This window comes from Mustelus asterias, chromosome 14 (assembly GCF_964213995.1).
Source record: "Mustelus asterias chromosome 14, sMusAst1.hap1.1, whole genome shotgun sequence".
NCBI classification, from domain to species: Eukaryota; Metazoa; Chordata; class Chondrichthyes; order Carcharhiniformes; family Triakidae; genus Mustelus; species Mustelus asterias.
The window spans coordinates 18,223,007-18,244,558 of NC_135814.1; the positions used below are offsets into that span (position 1 = coordinate 18,223,007).

At 45.2% G+C, this 21,552-nt stretch overlaps 1 protein-coding gene across 1 annotated transcript in view; it reads left to right on the forward strand.

Annotated features, from left to right (window-relative positions):
• Positions 1-3,235: 3,235 nt before the first annotated feature.
• cacnb4a (calcium channel, voltage-dependent, beta 4a subunit) overlaps positions 3,236-21,552 on the forward strand; it is a 271,319-nt gene continuing 253,002 nt past the window's right edge. Inside the window, exons 1-2 of the mRNA XM_078229151.1 lie at positions 3,236-3,600; positions 4,037-4,129. Coding sequence (XP_078085277.1) covers positions 3,517-3,600; positions 4,037-4,129 — 177 coding nt within the window. The 5' untranslated portion in view covers positions 3,236-3,516. The remainder of the gene's footprint in view (positions 3,601-4,036; positions 4,130-21,552) is intronic.

The window sequence follows — 21,552 nt, forward strand, 5'->3', positions numbered from 1 at the left end:
GGGCTCTGTACTGGGACCTCTGCTGTTTGTGATATATATAAATGATTTGGAGGAAGATGTAGCTGGCATGATCAGTACGTTTGCGGACGACACGAAGATTGCTGGAATTGCGGATAGTGATGAACATTGTCAGAGAATACAGCAGGATATAGATAGGCTGGAACATTGGGCGGAGAAATGGTAGATGGAATTTAATCCAGATAAATGCGAAGTGATGCATTTCGGTAGATCTAATGTAAGGGGGAGCTATACAATAAATGGCAGAACCATCAGGAGTATAGACACACAGAGGGACCTGGGTGTACAAGTCCACAGATCCTTAAAGGTGGCAGCACAGGTGGAGAGGGTGGTGAAGAAGGCATATAGCATGCTTGCCTTTATTGGACAGGGCATAGAATATAAAAGTTGGCATATGATGTTGCAGCTGTATAGAACGATGGTTAGGCCACATTTGGAATACTGCATCCAGTTCTGGTCGCCACACTACCAGAAGGACGTGGAGGCTTTGGAGAGAGTACAGAGAAGGTTTACCAGGATGTTGTCTGGTATGGAGGGTCTTAGCTATGAGGAGAGATTGGGTAAACTGGGGTTGTTCTCCCTGGAAAGACGGAGGATGAGGGGCGACCTAATAGAGGTGTATAAAATTATGAAGGGCATAGAGTGAACAGTGGGAAGCTTTTTCCCAGGTCGGAGGTGACGAACACAAGGGGTCACGGGTTCAAGGTGAGGGGGGCAAGGTTCAACACAGATGTCAGGGGGACGTATTTTACACAGAGGGTGGTGGGGGCCTGGAATGCACTGCCAAGCAAGGTGATTGAGGTGGACACGCTGGGATCATTTAAGACTTATCTAGATAACCACATGAACAGACTGGGAATAGAGGGATACAAACGAATGGTCTAGTTGGGCACATGAGCGGCACAGGCTTGGAGGGCCGAAGGGCCTGTTCCTGTGCTGTATTGTTCTTGGTTCTTGGTTCTTGGCAGATTGGCTAAAAAATAAAAGGCCATGGAATCCAGGGAGAGGCAATGGTGTAGTGGTATTGCTGCTGGAATAGTAATCCAGAGATCGAGGGTAATGCTCTGGGGACCTGGGTTCAAATCCCACCATAGCAGAATTAAAAATCTACTGATGACCATGAAACCATCGTCGATTGTCGTAAAAACCCATCTGGTTCGCTAATATCCAAAGTCCAAAGATGTGCGGGCTAGGTTGATTGGCCATTCTAAATTGCCCCTTAGTGTCCCGGGATGCATAGGTTAGAGGGGTTAGTGGGTAAATATGTAGGGATATGGTGGATAGGGCCTGAGTGGGATTGTGGTTGATGGGCCGAATGGCCTCTTTCTGCATTGTAAGATTCTATGATCCTTTAGGGAAGGAAATCTGTCATCCTTACCTGGTCTGGCCTATATGTGACTCCAGAGCCACAGCAATATGGTTGTCTCTTAGATGTCCTTGGGGATGGGCAATAAATATTGACCCTGCCAGCGACGCTCACATCCAAAGAATAACAAAAAAAATTGTAGCGAGCTGGATACAAAATTGGCTCAATGGCAGGAAACAAAGGTAATTATTGATGGGAGGTTTTGCAACTGGAAGGCTGTTTCCAGTGGGGTTCTGCAGGTTCCTGAAGGACGTGTTGGTTAGGTGCATTGGCCATGCTAAATTCTTCCTCAGTGTACCTGAACAGGCACCGGAGTGTGTCGACTAGGGAATTTTCACAGTAATTTCATTGCAGTGTTAATGTAAGCCTACTTCTGACACTAATAAATAAACTTTAAAAACTTTTCTGGCACATATTAATGACTTTGATGTAAATGCAGGGGCATGATCAAGAAGCTTGTAGATGACACTAAAATTGACTGCACGATTGATAGCGAGGAGGATTACTGTAGACTGCAGGAAGATATCAATGGTCTGGTAAGGAGGGCAGAAATTGGCAAATGGAATTCAACCTGGAGAAGTTAAGGTGATGTACTTGGGGGGAAGTCAAACAAGGCAAATAATTGCACAGTAAATGGGAGGATACTGAGAGGTGTAGAGGAAGTGAGGGACCTTGGAGTGAATGTCTACAGATCCCTGAAGGGAGCAGGATTGGTCAATGAGGTGGTGAAGAACGTATATGGAATATTTCCCTGTTTTAGCCAAGACATATAATATAAGAGCAGAGTGGCCACAATTTGAGTATTGCGTGCAGCTCTGGTCACCTCATTACAGAAAGGATGTGTTTGTATTAAGGTGGGTAGAGGGGAGATTTATAAGAATGTTGCCAGGTCTGGAAAATTGCAGGTATGGTGAAAGATTGGAATGGCTGGATTGTTCCCTTTGGAACAGAGGAGGTTGGAGGGGTGGGGGGGGGTGGGAGAGGGGGGTGGGGGTGGCGATTTGGTTGAGATTGTACAAATTGTGAAGGGCCTGGATAGAGTGAATGGGAAGGGACTATTTACCTGAGCAGAGAGGTCAGTGACTCGGGAGCATAGATTTAAAATGATTGGTAGAAATATGGGGGGCTGTGGGGAGGAGAGGAAAATCTTTTTCACCCAGAGAGTTGAGAGGGTCAGGGACTCACTTGCCTCAGAGAGTAGTAGAGGTAGAAACCCTCCACTCATTTAAAAGATGTCTGGATGCGCTGTAGCCTGCAGGGCTGTGGACCAAATGTTGGAAAGTGGGGGTTAGGCTGGGTGGTTCGCTTTTGGGCTGGCACAGCCATGACGGGCCGAGTGGCCTCTTTTTGTGCTGTAGATTTTCACTGATTCCACTTGGATGATAAACCATTCCCAATGTGGTCTAGATGAAGCATTTACTCTTGTACCACCTATACCAGGCACCAGTGTAATTTCCCATGGGGGGGGAGGGGGGGGGGGACTGCTACTTCCTTACAGAGTGCCATCACATATTTGAATAGAAAAGGCTGCTGCTGGAATTGCAAACATTGTGCCGTACGTGTCATAATTCCACCAGTGACAACCATTCAGATACACGGAAAGCCCCCCCAAAAACAGTGCGTGAGCTGCAGTCATTAGACTGGGAACCACACATTATAGAAAAAAAAATCCTTTGGGTGTTTGAAGGTTAACAGCCCTGGTTGTGAAAGCTGCATTAAGACACCAGGCACATCTGCACAGAGCTGTGAGGGCCGCTTGCAGAAGGTCATTTGTCACAGGCCGCTTTCTGTGCACCGACTGACCCTCCTCCATTCTGGGCAGGGAGATTTCTTACCATCACGTTTTGCTGTGTGTGTGTGTGATTGTAGACTGGAAGCAGCCACCCTCTCTCACTGGCAGCAGCAGCCCAGTCGCTGCAGACAGAGGCTGGCATTATTCTGTTCTCTGATGGGGGACACGCTTTGCTCGGTGGGGAAGGGCGGCAGGTCGCCGTTTTGAAGGGCTCCGGTCCCGGTGGACGTGTGGGCAGTGCCACGGGGAAGGGGGGGGGGTGGGGGACGGTCAGCCAGTCAATGGCTCATGCCTCCTTCCCAGGTATAACTAACACCAGCCATCACCAGCTCCCGGGCTAATGATATATGTGAAAATGTCTGGTGTGGGACCTTTATTTAGCAAAGAAATATCAGGCGATGGATTACAACCTCCCATCTTCCAGGTAAGAGGATACCTTAAAGTAATTCGCTTCAATAGGTGGGAGGGGGAAGGTCCATCTCATGAATGTGCCATTCATTTCACATTATCATAGATTAAACTAGATTTCCAACCGGTTTGAGACATGTTGGAAAGTTAATATGTAGTGTGAATGATTCACATTTGGTCACACTCTCTCACTTGGGTTTTTTAATGGTCTGGGGGTGACATTCATGGAGAAATATTCAAGAAAAAGTTTTGCCATTGAACTTTTGTCACAGGGATTCTTTGCAATCCCTCCCCCCCAGCATATTCCTTTCCTCTTTCATGTCAATTTACCCCCCTCCCCAATTGCAAACTGTCTGTAGCAAAATGTTGCCAAGTTTTTAAAGGGGGAATCTAACCCTGCCACTGTCTCTCCCACCCCACCCTTTGCCTCTTCATCAATATCACCCCGGAAGCTGAGCCGAGTGAACAGAAGAAGGAGCAGGTTAAAGCGTTCCGATGGAAGCACATCCTCCGACACAACTTCCACCAGCTTCATTCTCCGACAGGTAAGGACGCTGATCCAAGACTCCCGGCTCAATTTTTCTGGACTCTCCGCCAACGTGGAGAGTCTCATTATTGGGTTAAAATTGCTCGCTAGACTGATTGCTAAACTTTTTGGTCCCAGTAATTAAAACGAGTGTAACTGGGCTCATGGTAGTCTATTTTACTCCAAATTTACTTACGGCACAATTTATGTATTTTTTTGATAGGGAGATATATTGACTTTTCCAGCGCCTAATATATATATATTTTCCCCCATTATAGCTTTTTATTTATATCCGAGAAAGCTATTATAATATAAATTGGGTCTAATTAGCATAATCCATTAGTGTCAAGGCTAATAGCATAATGATTATAACCTTGCAGGAAGGACTCAAGGTTTTGGAATGTGACTTTCTTGTCTGGATGGAATCAATTTTGTAACTGCCAAAGGTTGTGGTTTTAGGAGGGGAGAGGGGAGGTTGTTGGGGGACACAGGGACTGTGATGATTTGTTTTTAGGCTCTAAGGTATAGAACTGGAAGAATGGACTACATTTCAGGAGAGTGCATTGGTTTCGAAATGAGCGAGACGGAACAATTGTACCAAAAAAGAATGCTCCAAGATGAGATTCTATAAAAGCATCATCCTGTGACTGCCATGTCCCAGAATAAGAATGTTTCCGCTGCTCCCTATTAAATTGACTATATGGGCAATGTAAATCTTTCCACTAACACATGGCTTGTCTTCTGTTTGGATCTATTACCTTCTCCTTTGTGATTCCTCGCTGTTGGCCAGATAAAGAAAATGACATCCCAGTGCCCAGCATAAACCTGAAGTGGATTACAATCTAGAACAATTTATGGTGTGAAACTTAATACTTACCTAAACATATGCACACATAATTTGGAACCTCCCCACAGAGAAAAGTCTTCTTATGTATATTTACCCTTTTGCTCTCTCATGTGCAAGTGCGAACCTTCTCTCATAATGATTGTTTAAACTTTTATTTATTTTAATGAACGTATTCTTGCATAGCATCTTATCAGACCTCTTAGACATCTAGAATCTATCTAGAATCCCAACAGAGAAGAAGAAGGCTATTTGGCCCATCGAGTCTGTACTGACTCTCCGACAGAACATCCCACCCAGGCCCTATCCCCGTAACTCCACTTATTTACCTTGCTGATCCCCCTAATCTACACATTTTAGGACACTAACGGGTAATTAAGCACTGCCAATCCACCTAACCTGCACATCTTTAGACTGTGGGAGGAAACATGAGCACCCGGAGGTAACCCACAGACAAGGGGAGAATGTGCAAACTCCACACTGGCAGTCACCCGAGGCTGGAATTGCAACTGGGTCCCTGGCCTTGTGAGGTAGCAGTGATAATCATGGTGCCACCGTTCTGCCCTAAAAGCAAGGTGCCTTGGAGTTCTGACATAAAATGTACTGCAGCCACTGTTATATCGGTGAGATACAGTCGCCACTTTGCACTGAGCGAGACTCCCCAAACAGCAATGAGGTGAATGGCCAGATAATCTATTTTCAGCGGTTTGGCTGAGGAAGCAATGTTGGAAAGGACATGGGAGGATTTCCTGCTCTTTTGTTTCCATGTCTGAGGGCTTTGGTTTAACAATACATTGAAAAGGTAGGAGCTCTGGCAAGGCAGCATTTATATGTTCAAAACTTTGGATGATGATTGAACTCACAGCCCTCTGACTGAGTGATTAGAGTATTACAGACTTGAGCAAACCAATAAATAGTTAACTTTATATAGATACATTTAAAAACTATTTTATTCTGTATGTAGCTGAGAAGACACCAATGGTATGGATGAGAGGGCGTTTAGTATTTACATATCTGTCCTTAGTCTATGCAGCTGCTATTCTATTTTCCATTGATGGTCACACCATCTCAATTTGAGCCCTTTGATCATTTTCCAGCTGAAATCTCTTCAATTACCTTCCAAAAGTGGATGGTCAACTGTCTCGAATGGATATCCAGATCATCAAAATCTTATTTCAATGTGGGGTATCTTGAAAGCAGCATCTGCTCTCTAGCAAAAATAGCTCTCACCACACAAGTGCCAGGCAATGATCATCTTCAACAACAGAGAATCTAATCACTGCCCCTTGAGATTCAGTGACGTTACCGTCACTGAATTCCCCCTATCAACATCCTGGGGCTCCCCATTGACCAGAAACTGAACTAGATCAGCCATATAAATAGTATGGCTGCATGAATAGGTCAGAGGCTGGGAATACTACGGCGAGTAGCTCACCTCTTGACTCCCCAAAGCCTGTCCACCAACTACAAGGCACAAGCCAGGAGTGTAATTAAATATTCTCCACTTGCCTAGTTGAGTGTAACTCCAACAACACTCTAGAAGTTCAGCACCATCCAGGACAAAGCAGCCCACTTGATTGGCAGCCCATCCACCACCTTAAACATTTACTCCCTTCACCGCCAACACACAATGGCAGCAGTATGTATAGAATCATAGAATCATACAGCGCAGAAGATGCCCTTCGGCCCATCAAGTCCGCACTGACCCTTTCTATACCTCAGTAATGCCTCCACTGATTTGCCTCCTCTTGTACTTTTCTTTTCCTTTTTTCCTTTCTTTTCCTTCTCATTTTATCTTGAGTATCTCTGGTCATCCATGGTTCTCTGGGCTTGTTATTCCTACCTGTCACCCTAGAGGGAATATGCTGGGCTTTCGCCCTTCCTTTTTGAATGCCCCCCACTGCTCTTCTGTAGATTTTCCCATTAGTAGCTGTTCCCAGTCAACCTTGGCCAAATCCTGCCTTATTTTACTAAAATCCGCTTTCCCCCAATCCAAAACCTTTTTTTTGCAGCTTGTCTATTTTCTCGTCCATAACAAGTTTAAATGGTACCATGTTGAGATCGCTATCACTAAAATGCTCCCCCACCACCACCTCAACCACCTATCTGGCTTCATTCCCCAGAATCAGACTCAGCACAGCTCCCTCCCTTGTGGGAGCCTCCACATACTGATTTAAAAAGCTCTCCGGTACACATTTCAAGAAAGCTACTCCATCCAAGCCCTGCACACTGTATATATCCATTGCCCTCAACTCATCCGTTTTACCTGCAATACTCCTGGCATTAAAATAGAGCCTGGCCTGGCCTTACTCCCTTGAAACTTAATACAGCTGCACTCCCTCTGACTTGTTTGTTTTGCTGTATGATTCCATCCCCTTACTCTGCTAACAGTCTGTGTCCCCTCCCCCTGCCAAATTAGTTTAAACTCATCCCAACAGCACTCGCAAAATGTCCCGCATCTACAAGATGCACTGCAGGAACTCACCAAGGTTCTTTAGGCAGCACTTTCCAAATCCATGACCGTTACCACCTAAAAGGACAAGAGCAGCAGATGCCTGGGAACATTACCGCCTGCAAGTTCTCCTCCAAGCCACACACCATCCTGACTTGAAACTATATAGTTGCTCCTTCACTGTTGATGGGTCAAAATCCTGGGACTCCTGTCCTAACAGTACTGTAGGTGCACTTACAGCACATGGACTGGAGCGGTTCATGAAGGCAGCTCACCATCACCTTCTCAACGGTAATTAGGGATGGGCTGATTTCGCTGGATATCAGGTGCCGGTAAAATCATGAGAGGCGAGAAATCTTCCCACTCTCTCGCGATCTTACCGGCTCGCCCCATCCATCGGCTGGTGGAGTGAAAGGGTAAGATCACCTCCATTATCTTTGAGAGTGGAGGTTGGAAACCCGAATGTGAAAAATAGAGTTCTAGTGAGATCAGTGTCTCACGGTATAACAAGCATCTGTGGGCAATTGATGAGAAATCCATAGAAGTTGTTTGGGTGGCATCTGTCACTTGGTTTTAGAGTGTGGGGTGTCTGACCACAGGTTGCCTATTGGTTTAGATGGACTGTGTACTTGCTGAGAACATTAGGGTATAAAATAAAATTTGTAACTTGTGTCACCCTTATGAAACTGTTTATGTCTGGAAAGGTATAGTTGGGGTAAAGGAGTAGTGTAATATAGTTATTTTCTTGTTCAATAAATGATTTTCAGCTGGATAGTTAGAAGCTTTTTCCAAGGGTGGAAGAGTCAATTACCAGGGGGCATAGGTTTAAGGTGCGAGGGGCAAGGTTTAAAGGAGATGTACGAGGCAAGTTTTTTACACAGAGGGTGGTGGGTGCCTGGAACATGCTGCCGGGGGAAGTAGTGGGAGCAAAAACGAAAGTGACTTTTAAGGGGCACCTTGACAAATACATGAGTAGGATGGGAATGGAGGGATATGGTCCCCGGAAGGGTAGGGGGTTTTAGTTCCATCGGGCAGCATGGTCGGTGCAGGAGGGCTGAAGAGCCTATTCCTGTGCTGTAATTTTCTTTGTTCTTTGATTTATTATTTTGTTAAATATACACCAGCAGTCTCTGTAACTCTATTCAGTAGCTCTCTCCATGTTGCTAAACAGAAAGTAAAAGTTAGGATCTATCAAGCCAGGGCCCAGTAGCAACACCAGCTGGGATTGTAACATTATTCTTATCCAGAAAACTGGGAACTCGGGACCTGATGTAAGCACAGGTACAAATCAGGAGTAGCATCTCCAATTCTGCCCATGAGACCCCAGTACTGTGGGATTCTGGACTTGCATTATGACATGACTCTGACTGACATTTCACTGAGAATTACATTCTGTGAAAAGAAGTATTTGCCGAGTAAGACTGTTGCAGTTTACATTGAATTAAAGAAACTCTCTCGTCACTGTGGGTATGTGTGAATTTAGAAATTAACTCTAGACTTTTTGTTAAAGGCCTAAAGAACAATAAAATCCAGGCCAAGCTTTTGAACAAATGAGCTGATGTGGAAAGAGACCTATGATGAGGCCCAACTATGGAAATGGTAGAGAGAGTTGCAAATTGCAAGGGAGTTCCTTTCCTGAGCTGGCAGGGGAGGCCCACCAGATTTTGGTAAGATCCAGGCCAAAGCATCATAATCCGCACTCCCAGTGTCTGAAATTTAGACCATTGCCATGGTAGCCTCCAACCCTTTAGATGCACCCATTTCCAGTCAAACTGCTATGCTTGTGGGAAAGTCAGTCATATCTCGGCGGCATGCAGGCATGGAAGATACACTAAGGCTCCAGGATGTGGTAAAGCTCCAGGTCTCGGCCATGCACCAAGTTGAGATCTAAAGCTAACTCAGGAATCTAAAAATCCTTGAACATGATATGGAAGCTAAAATTGATACTATTGAGCAATAAGTTCAGGATCAAGAGCAGGACCTCTCTTTAGCTCTGAAGAACAGTCACATCGACTCAAAACGTAAACTCCATTTCTCGCTCCACGGATGCAGCCAGACCTGCTGCGTCTTTCCAGCATTTTCTGTTTTTCAATATTTAATATTCAGTGAAAGAGCATAAGAAAGTAACATGTGGAAGATGGGAGCATACAGCTGAAGATAAAATTCCAGCGCCCACAGTAGAAATGAGAGCTGGAGATTCCATCCTTAATCCCGTTGTAACCATGTTACTATCTCGGAAGGAGGGTACAAGAAATCCCTTCGTCACACTCCTTTAAGCAAAACTGGTATGAAACCGACGAGTTATTTCAGTCACAGTATTCAAGTACTAGGTCAGGTTAGGTTTGGGTGAAATATGATGATACATCCTAATTATAAAGATTATAAGGTTGAATAAAGTCCCAGATCGACTTCAAGACTATAGCTAAATGTTAAAAACTGTTGATGTTGCTTGTTGATGTTGTCTGAAGGAGAACTTGAAACATTGGTTCTTAGTGGTATATATTGGTTTGGAATAATGTACCACCCAGTGAGTCCATTGTGTAAACAGTTAATAAAGTAAAAGAAAACACACAACATGAAAGACTAATAAGCACTATGACATTTAAGTATGTGAATAACTAATCACACTGTTTTAGTTGAAATTATTTTGATTTGATTTATTATTGTCACATGTATTAACATACAGTGAAAAGTATTGTTTCTTGCGTGCTATACAGACAAAATGTAACATTCATAGAGAAGGAAACGAGAGAGTGTGGAATGTAGTGTTATAGTCATAGCTAGGGTGTAGAGAAAGATCAACTTAATGCAAGGTAGGTCCATTCAAAAGTCTGACAGCAGCCGGGAAGAAGCTGTTTTTGAGTCAGTTGGTACGTGACCTCAGACTTTTGTATCTTTTTCCCGATGGAAGAAGGTGGAAGAGAGAATGCCCGGGTGCGTGGGGTCCTTAATTATGCCGAGACAGCGGGAAGTGTAGACAGAGTCAATGGATGGGAGGCTGATTTGCGTGATGGATTGGGCTACATTCACGACCATTTGTAGTTCCTTGCGGTCTTGGGCAGAGCAGGAGCCATACCAAGCTGTGATACAACCAGAAAGAATGCTTTCTATGGTGCATCTGTAAAAGATGGTGAGAGTCGTAGCTGACATGCCAAATTTCCTTAGTCTTCTGAGAAAGTAGAGGCGTTGGTGAGCTTTCTTAACTATAGAGTCGGCCTGGGGGGACCCGAACAGGTTGTTGGTGATCTGGACACCTAAAAACTTGAAGCTCTCAATTTAGCATGAAATATGATGATACAGCCTAATTATAAAGATTTTAAGCTTGAATAAAGTCCTAGATCGACTTCAAGACTATAGCTAAATGTTAAGAACTGCTGATGTTGATTGTGAAAGTGTCTCAAAACCGTGCAGAATAACTTGAAACTCTGGTTCTTAGTGCTATATATTGGTTTGGAATTATGTGAGGAACAATCTACCACCCAGTGAATCCAGTCATTGTGTAAACAATTAATAAAGTGAAAGAAAAACACACAACATGAAAGATTAATAAGCACTATGACATGTAAGTACGTGAATAACTAATCACACTGTTTTAACTGAAATTACCTCTGGTTCCTAAACCATACCCACATTCCCTGCACTCATTGAGACCTTTTTCTCAAACAACATCCAATTTACTAACTCTATAAGTCAAATCCAGCCAATAGTTACCACACAATATAGTTTAAATGACCAAGTCTGGCAAAACGTCTTGACCTGGTTCAGCGAAGGAACGGAACTGTGTCTTTTAGAGAAAAATATCTGCCGTGGCTCTAAAGGTTAGATGGAACAGGCCTCCATGGCTCCAATTAAAAATGGGACTGGCCTCTCAGAAGATTAAATGGAGCTGGCCTGCCTGTCTGACTGTTGAATGGAAAACTAGCCTCGCTTCCCAGTTGAGAGTGCTAGCGGTTATACTGTTCTGTTTCTTTGATATTCTACCCTGTGGGTTTGGCTGGCTATATATCTCTTGCCTTTCAAAGTTATAATTTGTATAGCCCTACTGATCTCTGGTAAGCAGTGGCTGGAATTTTACTGTTCCAATTGCCAAATGAATCAGAGTGGGTGAGGGGCAGACCACGGATAGGTCCATTGACCTCGGGCAGGATTTTACAGTTTAGGGATGAGCGAGGCTGTAAAATCCTGCCCAATGTTTCTGATATGGCAATTTGTACCTCAATTTCTCCAGACACCTGCTAATCTCGTTACTGGGAAAATCACATCTCATTATCCTTCTAGATGCCTGCTAATCTGCTTACTTGTCCGTTACTTTGTTTTCATCTCACGTTCAAGTGTTAACCTCGTTAACTTCCCAAATTCCTAACATAAACAGCACTAGCGTTGCTTCATGGTGTCAAGTGTAACATAACTGGTCACCAGATAGATGGTGAAGGTGCCCATTCAGTTCAGGAGATAGTTGAGGTGATTTTAGAGAAGAATGTGGCACATTCATGGGTATTGTTGTACATCATCCGCGACTTAGCCAAATATTTGCTCCATTGTATCAACTGTTAAAAGATGGAATCGATCGGGAATGGCCTGTGGAGTTTCAGAAGGCATTTGAAAAAGTGAAGAAAATACTGACTGGTGATGCTGTTTTGACCCACTATGACCCCAAGGAAGAAATTGATTTCAGCGTGCGATGTCTCACCACAGCGGTTAGGTGTGGTGTTACATCACATAATGGAATATTGCGTGGAGAAGCCTGTAGCATATATTTCGTGCACTTTACCAAAGTCAAAGCAAAATCACTCAGGTTGAGGAAGAGGCATCAGCGATGTTATAATTAAATTCCACAAATACTTGGACAGTCGGAAGCTCACTTTGGTAACTGACCACCAAATCCTTGCGATCATATTTGGTTCAAGAAGGGAGCACCATCTTCAACGGACACATGGTTCCAGAGATGGACGCTGATTTTCATCGCCCATCGATATGATATTCAATATCCTAAGTCAGCAGATCATGCAAAGGTGGAGCTTCTTTGATGTGCGCCATAACAATACTCATGATAACATTTTACCTTGTTTATTAAACATGGGCTCAGGAAGGACACTCTTGCTTCCCTTGACTCAACACACAGGTAAGTAAATTTCAAAAAGCTGCCTTTTTGGCAGCAGGCAGTCACAAGGTCAACCCTGGTGTTCTCATGATAAACAAAGCCTTGCAGTGGGGGCCTCAAATAGGCAACAGGGGCAAAGGAGCTAACACCAGCTTGCAGTATGGACCCTGGATACGGCTTTTTTTTCTTCACCAACATGGGAGGCAGTGAATATTTCTGACTGGAAATATGCGTGCGCTTTCTGGCTGCCATATTGGGGTCTTGGTGAGCCAGTTAATTTTACTCTTTAGTGGGATGTGAACATCTTTGTCAAGGCCAACATATGTTGCCCATCATTAATTGCCCTTGAACCAAGTGGTACTAAGCAAACTGTTGGGGCTGTGGGCTGACAAATCCCCAGATCAGGATGGACATCACCCTAGGGTCATGAAATATGTGGCCAATGAGATTGTTGATGCATTGTTTTTAATTTTCCAAAGTTCCCTCGATTCGGGGAAGGGTCCATTAGATTGGGAGATAACAAATTGAAAACCTGTATTCAAAAAAGAGCGAGACAGAAAGCAGCAAACTATAGGCCAGTTAGCCTAACATCTACCATAGGGTAAATGTTAGAAACCATTATTAAAGATGTTATAGCAGGGCACCCAGATAAGGTTCAGGCAATCAGGCAGTTGACATGGTTTTGTGCAAGGGAAATCCTGTTTAGCCAATTTATTAGAGTTCTTTGAAGGAGCCACATGTGCCATGGATAAAGGGGAATGTACTTAGATTTCCAGAAGGAGAGGGTGGCATGTGGGGGGAGGGTGGGGGAGGCCCATGTGCGCTGGGGGTTAAGAATGTGGGGGAGGGTCTCTGATCTCCTTGGAGGGGAGGGGGAGGATATTTCTGTGGTGGGGAGGGCGCAGGCAGGAGCACTGCTCTTTTGGTGTTTTCTGCGCGCATGTTCCTCCAATCCGAGCATGGACCTCCAATCCGAGCTGCTGGCTTTTAGGCGATTTTAAACTCCACCCCTCCCCCTACTGGTGAGAAACGGATCGAAGGTTTTTTTTCTTGCTTTAAGTACAAGATCAGGACTCGCCCAAAAAATGGATCAGAAACTCTCCTGTTTTCACGCACGCTCTGGAATGAGAATTCTTTTCAAAAGATCACCCCCCCCCCCCCGCCCCCCCGCCCCCCCGCCCCCGTGTGTAGTTTTGTGTATTGAATCATAGGGAAAGATACATTGTAACTGGAGGGGATTCATCTAGCGATACAAGCTTTGATTGGAGTTGTTCCTAATGGGCTCTTTGCATGACATTTGATCCAGTGACATTGAATTGCATGACATTTCCTGCAGGTTACATATCATTGCATTTTTGGGGCCCCTGTAGTTATGTAGCTTTGCTTGGGGTTTCTTGCTGTGTGTGAAATTCAGACAACCAGGAAATCTTTGGTGAGTGGATGCAGAAAGTATACTGATGCAAATCACAGATGCAAACTGTGAAAAGCTCTACTTTTCTCCCGAGTGGCTAGCAGCAGCACAACGTTGATTCACCTTCCTTTCCTGGAAAACTAATTTGGTGGAATTCTTTGAGAACATTACATGCGCAGCGGACAATGGGGAACCTGTGGATGTGGTGTATCTGGATTTCCAGAAGGCTTTTGACAAGGTGCCACACCAAAGACTGCTACATAAGATAAAGGTGCACAGTGTTACGGGTAATGTATTAGCATGGATAGAGGATTGGTTAACGAACAGAAAGCAAAGAGTTGGCGATCAGTGACTAGTGGTGTGCCTTAGGGATCAGTGTTGGGACCTCAATTGTTACGATTTACATAGATGATTTGGAGTTGGGGACCAAGTGTAGTGTGTCAAAATTCGCAGATGACATTAAGATGGGTGGAAGAGCAAAGTGTGCAGAGGATGCTGAAAGTCTGCAAAGGGATATAGATAATCTAAGTGAGTGGGCGAGGGTCTGGCAGATGGAGTATAATGTTGATAAATGTGAGGTCATCCATTTTGGTAGGAATTACAGCAAAATGGACTATTATTTAAATGGCAAAAAATTGCAGCATGCTGCTGTGCAGAGGGACCTGAGTGTCCTTGTGCGGGAATCTCAAGGAGTTGGCTTGTAGGTGCAGCAGGTAATTAAGAAGGCAAATGGAATTTTGCCCTTCATTGCTAGAGGGATGGAGTTTAAAAACAGCGAGGTTAAGTTGCAGCTGTATAAGGTGCTGGTGAGGCCACACCTGGAGTACTGTGTACAGTTTTGGTCTCCTTACTTGAGAAAGGATATACTGGCACTGGAGGGGGTGCAGAGGAGATTCACTAGGTTGATTCTGGAGTTGAGAGGGTTGGCTTATGAGGAGAGACTGAGTAGACTGGGGCTATACTCATTGGAATTCAGAAGAATGAAGGGAGATCTTATAACATAGAACATAGAACATAGAAAGCCACAGCACAAACAGGCCCTTCGGCCCACAAGTTGCACTGATCATATCCCTACCTCTAGGCCTATCTATAGCCCTCAATCCCATTAAATCCCATGTACTCATCCAGAAGTCTCTTAAAAGACCCCAACGAGTTTGCCTCCACCACCACCGACGTCAGCCGATTCCACTCACCCACCACCCTCTGAGTGAAAAACTTACCCCTGACATCTCCTCTGTACCTACCCCCCAGCACCTTAAACCTGTGTCCTCTCGTAGCAACCATTTCAGCCCTTGGAAATAGCCTCTGAGAGTCTACCCTATCCAGACCTCTCAACATCTTGTAAACCTCTATCAGGTCACCTCTCATCCTTCGTCTCTCCAGGGAGAAGAGACCAAGCTCCCTCAACCTATCCTCATAAGGCATGCCCCCCAATCCAGGCAACATCCTTGTAAATCTCCTCTGCACCCTTTCAATGGCTTCAACATCTTTCCTGTAATGAGGTGACCAGAACTGCGCGCAGTACTCCAAGTGGGGTCTAACCAGGGTCCTATAAAGCTGCAGCATTATCTCCCGACTCCTAAACTCAATCCCTCGATTAATGAAGGCTAGTACGCCGTACGCCTTCTTGACCGCATCCTCCACCTGCGAGGCCGATTTAAGAGTCCTATGGACCCGGACCCCAAGGTCCTTCTGATCCTCTACACTGCTAAGAATGGTACCCTTCATATTATACTGCTGCTTCATCCCATTGGATCTGCCAAAATGGATCACTACACACTTATCCGGGTTGAAGTCCATCTGCCACTTCTCCGCCCAGTCTTGCATTCTATCTATGTCTCGCTGCAACTTCTGACATCCCTCCAAACTATCCACAACACCACCTACCTTGGTGTCGTCAGCAAACTTACCAACCCATCCCTCCACTTCCTCATCCAGGTCATTTATGAAAATGACAAACAGCAAGGGTCCCAGAACAGATCCCTGGGGCACTCCACTGGTCACTGACCTCCATGCAGAGAAAGACCCCTCCACAGCCACTCTCTGCCTTCTGCAGGCAAGCCAGTTCTGGATCCACAAGGCAACAGCCCCTTGGATCCCATGCCCTCTCACTTTCTCAAGAAGTCTTGCATGGGGGACCTTATCGAACGCCTTGCTGAAGTCCATATAGACCACATCCACCGCTCTTCCTTCGTCAATGTGTTTGGTCACATTTTCAAAGAACTCAACCAGGCTCGTAAGGCACGACCTGCCCTTGACAAAGCCGTGCTGACTACTTTTGATCATACTAAACTTCTCTAGATGATCATAAATCCTGTCTCTCAGGATCCTCTCCATCAACTTACCAACCACTGAGGTTAGACTCACCGGTCGGTAATTTCCCGGGCTGTCCCTGTTCCCTTTCTTGAATATAGGGACCACATCTGCAATCCTCCAATCCTCCGGAACCTCTCCCGTCTCCATCGACGATGCAAAGATCATCGCCAAAGGCTCCGCAATCTCCTCCCTCGCCTCCCACAGTAACCTGGGGTACATCCCATCCGGTCCCGGCGACTTACCAACCTTGATGCCATTCAATAGTTCCAACACATCCTCTTTCTTTATGTCCACATGCTCGATCCTTTCTGTCCACCGCAAACCAGCAGTACAACCACCCAGATCCCTTTCCACCGTGAATACCGAGGTAAAGTATTCATTAAGCACCTCCGCCATTTCTAACGGTTCCGCACAAACTTTTCCCCCTTCACCTTTTAAGGGTCCTATGCCTTCACATCTCATCCTTTTACTCTTGACATATTTGTAGAAAGCCTTGGGATTCTCCTTAATCTTACCCGCCAAGGTCTTCTCATGACCCCTTCTCGCTCTCCTAATTTCCTTCTTAAGCTCCTTCCTACATCCCGTATACTCCTCTAAATCCTTAACACCTCCTAGCTCTCTGAACCTTCTGTACGCCTCTCTTTTCTTATTCACCAGGTTCATCACAACCTTCGTGCACCACGGTTCCCGTACCCTACCAACATCCCCCTGTCTCATCGGAACGTTGTCATGCAGAGCTCCAGACAAACATTCCTTGAAAATCCTCCACTTTCCTTCAGTACTTTTCCCCAAGAATGCCTCCTTCCAATTTACCCGTCTAATTTCCTCCCTGATGACACTGTATTTCCCTTTACTCCAGAGAAACACTTTCCTAGCCTGCCTGATCCTATCTCTTTCCAATGCTATCGTGAAGGAGATAGAATTATGATCGCTATCCCCAAGATGCTCACCCACCGAGAGATCCTCCACCTGTCCAGGTTATAGAAACATATAAGATTATGAAGGGAATAGATAAGATAGAAGCAGGGAAGTTGTTTCCTGCTGGCAGGTGAAACTAGAACTAGGGGGCATAGCCTCAAAGGGGAAGCAGATTTAGGACTATGTTGAGGAGGAACTTCTTCACACAAAGGGTTGTGAATCTGTGGAATTCCCTGCCCAGTGAAGCAGTTGAGGCGACCTCATTGAATGTTTTTAAGGCAACGATAGATATACTTTTGAATAGTAAAGGAATTAAGGATTATGGTGAGCGGGCGGGTAAGTGGAGCTGAGTCCACAAAAAGATCAGCCATGATCTTACTGAATGGCGGAGCAGGCTCGAGGGGCCAGATGGCCTACTCCTGCTCCTAGTTCTTATGTTCTTATGTAGACCTCTGGACAATCTGGGAGGGTTGACAACTGGCTCTGACCCTAATCTCTACCATTGACCATAGGATAGACAAAAGGAACAGCAGCCAATGTGTTATGTCCAACAAGGTGGATACCTGGATATTGAGCAGTGGAGTAAGATTCGAGCAGGGAGGAAAGTACCAGGTGGGGAGAAGGTCAAGAAGAAACATAGAATAGGTATCGGCGGGAAAGGGAGTGGAAAGGATGAGAAAATGGTTTGGACAGTGGATAAATGAGATAAAAATGAGTAAGGATGACATGGTGGCACAGTGGTTAGCTCCAGGGAACCAGGTTCAATTTCAGCCTCCACTGCCTGTGTGGAGTTTGCATGTTCTCTCCGTGTCTGCACGGGTTTTCTTCAGGTGCTCCGGTTTTCTCCCAGGTTAGGTGGAATCGCCATGCTAAATTTCCACTTAGTGTCCCAAGATGTGCAAGTTAGATGGATTAACCATGGTGAATGTGTGGGGTTACAGGGATAGGGCGAGGGCGAGAGGGCTTGAGCAAGATGCCCTTTCGGAGCATCGGTGCACACTTGATGGACTGAATGGCCTCTTCTGCACTGTAGGGATTCTATGATGCTATGATCTCTCATTTGTCTCCTTTCAAAATGGTTTGGATTGAGCTTCTGTGTGAATGTAACAATCCCGAGGTGGGATCCTCAGTCACAACTGCAGTGATCTTGGATGTCACTTCTGAGAGAGAAGCAAGACAAAAATGGGTGACAGCAGGCTGACCTGAACTGAAACAAGAGTCGTAGGCTCCTGTGGTTGGGGCACTTGCCACAGGGCACAATACCTTGGCCTCCCCCTTACTGAGTAGAGGGGGTGTACCTGTTCATTGAATACTTATCCTCTATAGGTCCTCTGCACAAGGTTGTGAAAGCAGTAACCTGCACAGGGAAGTGCAATGTTCAGCACTGCCTGGGCAATTAACATTGCAATTTCATCCCAAACTGGTGAAGTGCTTGCCTGGAAATCTCAGGCTCAAGTCCCCGAGCTTCCCCACTGAGATGCTTTTATTTAGGTTGGGTTCTGAATGGGCTACTCCTTCATTGAGCATAGGGCTGAGTGTACTGTTGAGTATACAGGCCACTCCTGGAGTCAAAGAATGAATGACACTGAGGAACTGTTTGTACCATTTTTCACTCGATCCACTTGCTGCCTCAGTTTCTGCCTGACCTGCTGAAACCAAAGTCAGACCTGTAACCAATCTGAAAGGTGTCAGGCCCCCTTGGGTGTCTGAAGTCAGCAACAAACGACAGCCAGTACACAGGACCAGACCTCAGCTTGCTAATTGTAGCTGGCTGTAACACTTGAGGAAAAAACCTTTGGATAGAGATGATCATTCTGCTGCAATGGTGCAACATAATTTTTGAGATCCTGAGCTGAAACGTGATGGGTCTTACAATAAATATTTCAGAGACCAAGATAAAATCTTATAACAGAAGTGAAAGGGGGTGCAGTGAAGTTGACTGAAGGGCACATAATAAAATTCACCCATCAATTTAATGCACACTTTTTTCTGAATTTTAATTATTTTCCCCATTAATCCACGGTTAAATATTCTGGTTAAACACACACTAGTTTAAAGCACTTTTTGTTTAAGTGCACAGATTTTCTGAGCTTCTCATGGGTCATTCACTTTCAAAAGTGCAGATTCTTGCTTTATCAGTCCATTGTCTCACACACAAAAATGTTTCATAGTTTTAACATTTTGCAATTAGCATTAATGACTGTAGAGGCCCCAACCTGAAGCGTTAATATACCTGGGTGATAATATACAGTGGTTAGCACTGTTGCCTCACAGTGCCAAGGACCTGGGTTCAATCCCCGGCTTGGTTCACTGTCTATGCGGAGTCTGCATGTTCTCCCCGTGTCTGCGTGGGTTTCCCCCGGGTGCTCTGGTTTCCTCCCACAGTCCCAAAAATGTGTTGGTTGGGTGAATTGACCATGCTAAATTCTCCCTCAGTGTAGCCGAACAGGCGCCGGAGTGTGACGACTCGGAGATTTTCAGAGTAACTTCATTGCATTGTTGATGTAAGGCCACTTGTGACACTTTAAAACTTAAAAAAAAACATATTAAGATGAACGAATCATTAGTTGGAAAGGATGGACATAGAGAAAATGTTTCCACTTGTTGAGACACCAACACTGAAGGTGATAATTGTAAGATAGGTAAGATAGGTTATAACTGTCAGATAGGCACTAATAATCCAACAGTGGATTCAAGAGAAACTTCTTGACCCAGAGAGTAGTTAGAATGTGGAATCTGCCACCACAAGGAGTAGCTGTTGAGACAAACGCATATCAGCCATGATCGAATGGCAGACCAGACTCGATAGGCTGAATGGCCTAATTCTGTTCCGATATCTTACGAAATTATGAACTTATAGATATCTTCAAGGGAAATCTGGCTAAGTACTTTAGAGAGAAAGCTTATGCTGATGTGATTATGTTGTTAGGGAGAGGATCTCAAGCTTTAGTGAGCTAGCTCCTGTTCCGCCCTTGCCACTCGTACCAATTAGTGCGCACTGTTTCACCACATGCAGTCCCCTCTAGGTCACTATCTAACCTAGGTGGAGTGCCAACGTTTGAACTGGTACAGGGGAGGGGAGGACTGTGCGATGCTGCATCCTCAGGAAGACTGCCCTCCTCTTAGGTGCCAGCTGTACATGACATAGATGAAAGAAAAAAAAGGACAAGAGTTGGGGTGGTGGATGGAAAAGTAACATTTGCAGGTGACAGCCTTGAGAATACAGCTTGAAGCTCTGAAACTTATTGCATAATTTGCTAAGCTGATTGAAGAGTGGAAAGTAATGTGCAGACAGTGTGCTGAGATCACCAGCCAACCTATCCTTCAGTGATGCTGAGAGGTCAGTCCAGACCCACTGACCCGCGGGGTAGCCTGCTCTGATTGGATGAGGGCGGTGATGTTGGTGATTCCTGTCGCGTCCCACCGATTCCTCTCCTTCACATTATTGGCTGTCCTGTTTTGCCAAAAGAGAGAGAGGATGTGAGTTAGGGAGTGAATACTGGAAAGGTCATTGGAGATCTTCTGCTGCTGCACATGGTGCGTTTGTCGAGAAGTGGCAAGGAAACAAGATGGAGTGAAGCTGGGAGATGATAAATTCAAAGAGAAATGTTTGTAATGTCAAGTGAGGAAGGAATGGTGGCAGGAATTGGCTGTTGTGCAAGGAGCAAGGTGTGTGAAGAGAATGATGTCCGTGTGTAAAGTAAAGAGAACAAAATAAAGAATGTGTCATTATAATGAAAAAGGGGGCATGGCAATGTGATCTTATGACTGTATGGTGAAAGGTGTGATGATTGGAAGGGAGTTGGTGGAAGGTGATGTTGCGAGGGATTGAGAGATAGAGAGGTTTCCTCACCTTCACTCCTCTTGTGAGTTCATTGAACCTCTTTCTGCATTGAAGCCAGGTCCTAGGATGAAGACGGGGTTGGATACCTTCAGCCATTATGATCTTGGAAATACCCTTGAGGCTTTGGGGCGTAGTTGCTTGCCCTTTGCCTTTGCCTCCTCCAATAGGACCTCTAAGATGGCATTAGGAAAGCAAGAGCCAGCGTTTCTACTCATCTAATGCCACCATATCTTCCAGCATTCTGTCTGCAAAGATCACTGTCCCTTTAAGATGTGTAACCCAACTTGAGGTAGAGCTTGGGAGATGTGCCAGAAATGGAGTGCGTTGTGGGCCGGTTACCCATTTCCTGACACGATAGCAAGGACAAAACCCCCGGCATGATGTCGTCAACATAGAATCATAGAATATCTACAATGTAGAAGGAGGCCATTCAGCTCATCCAGTCTCTTACCCAGGCCCTCTCCCCCACCCTATCCCCATAACCCTGTACATTTACCACGGCTAATCCATCTAACCTAGACATCTTGGGGTACTAAGGGGCAATTTAGCCTGGCCA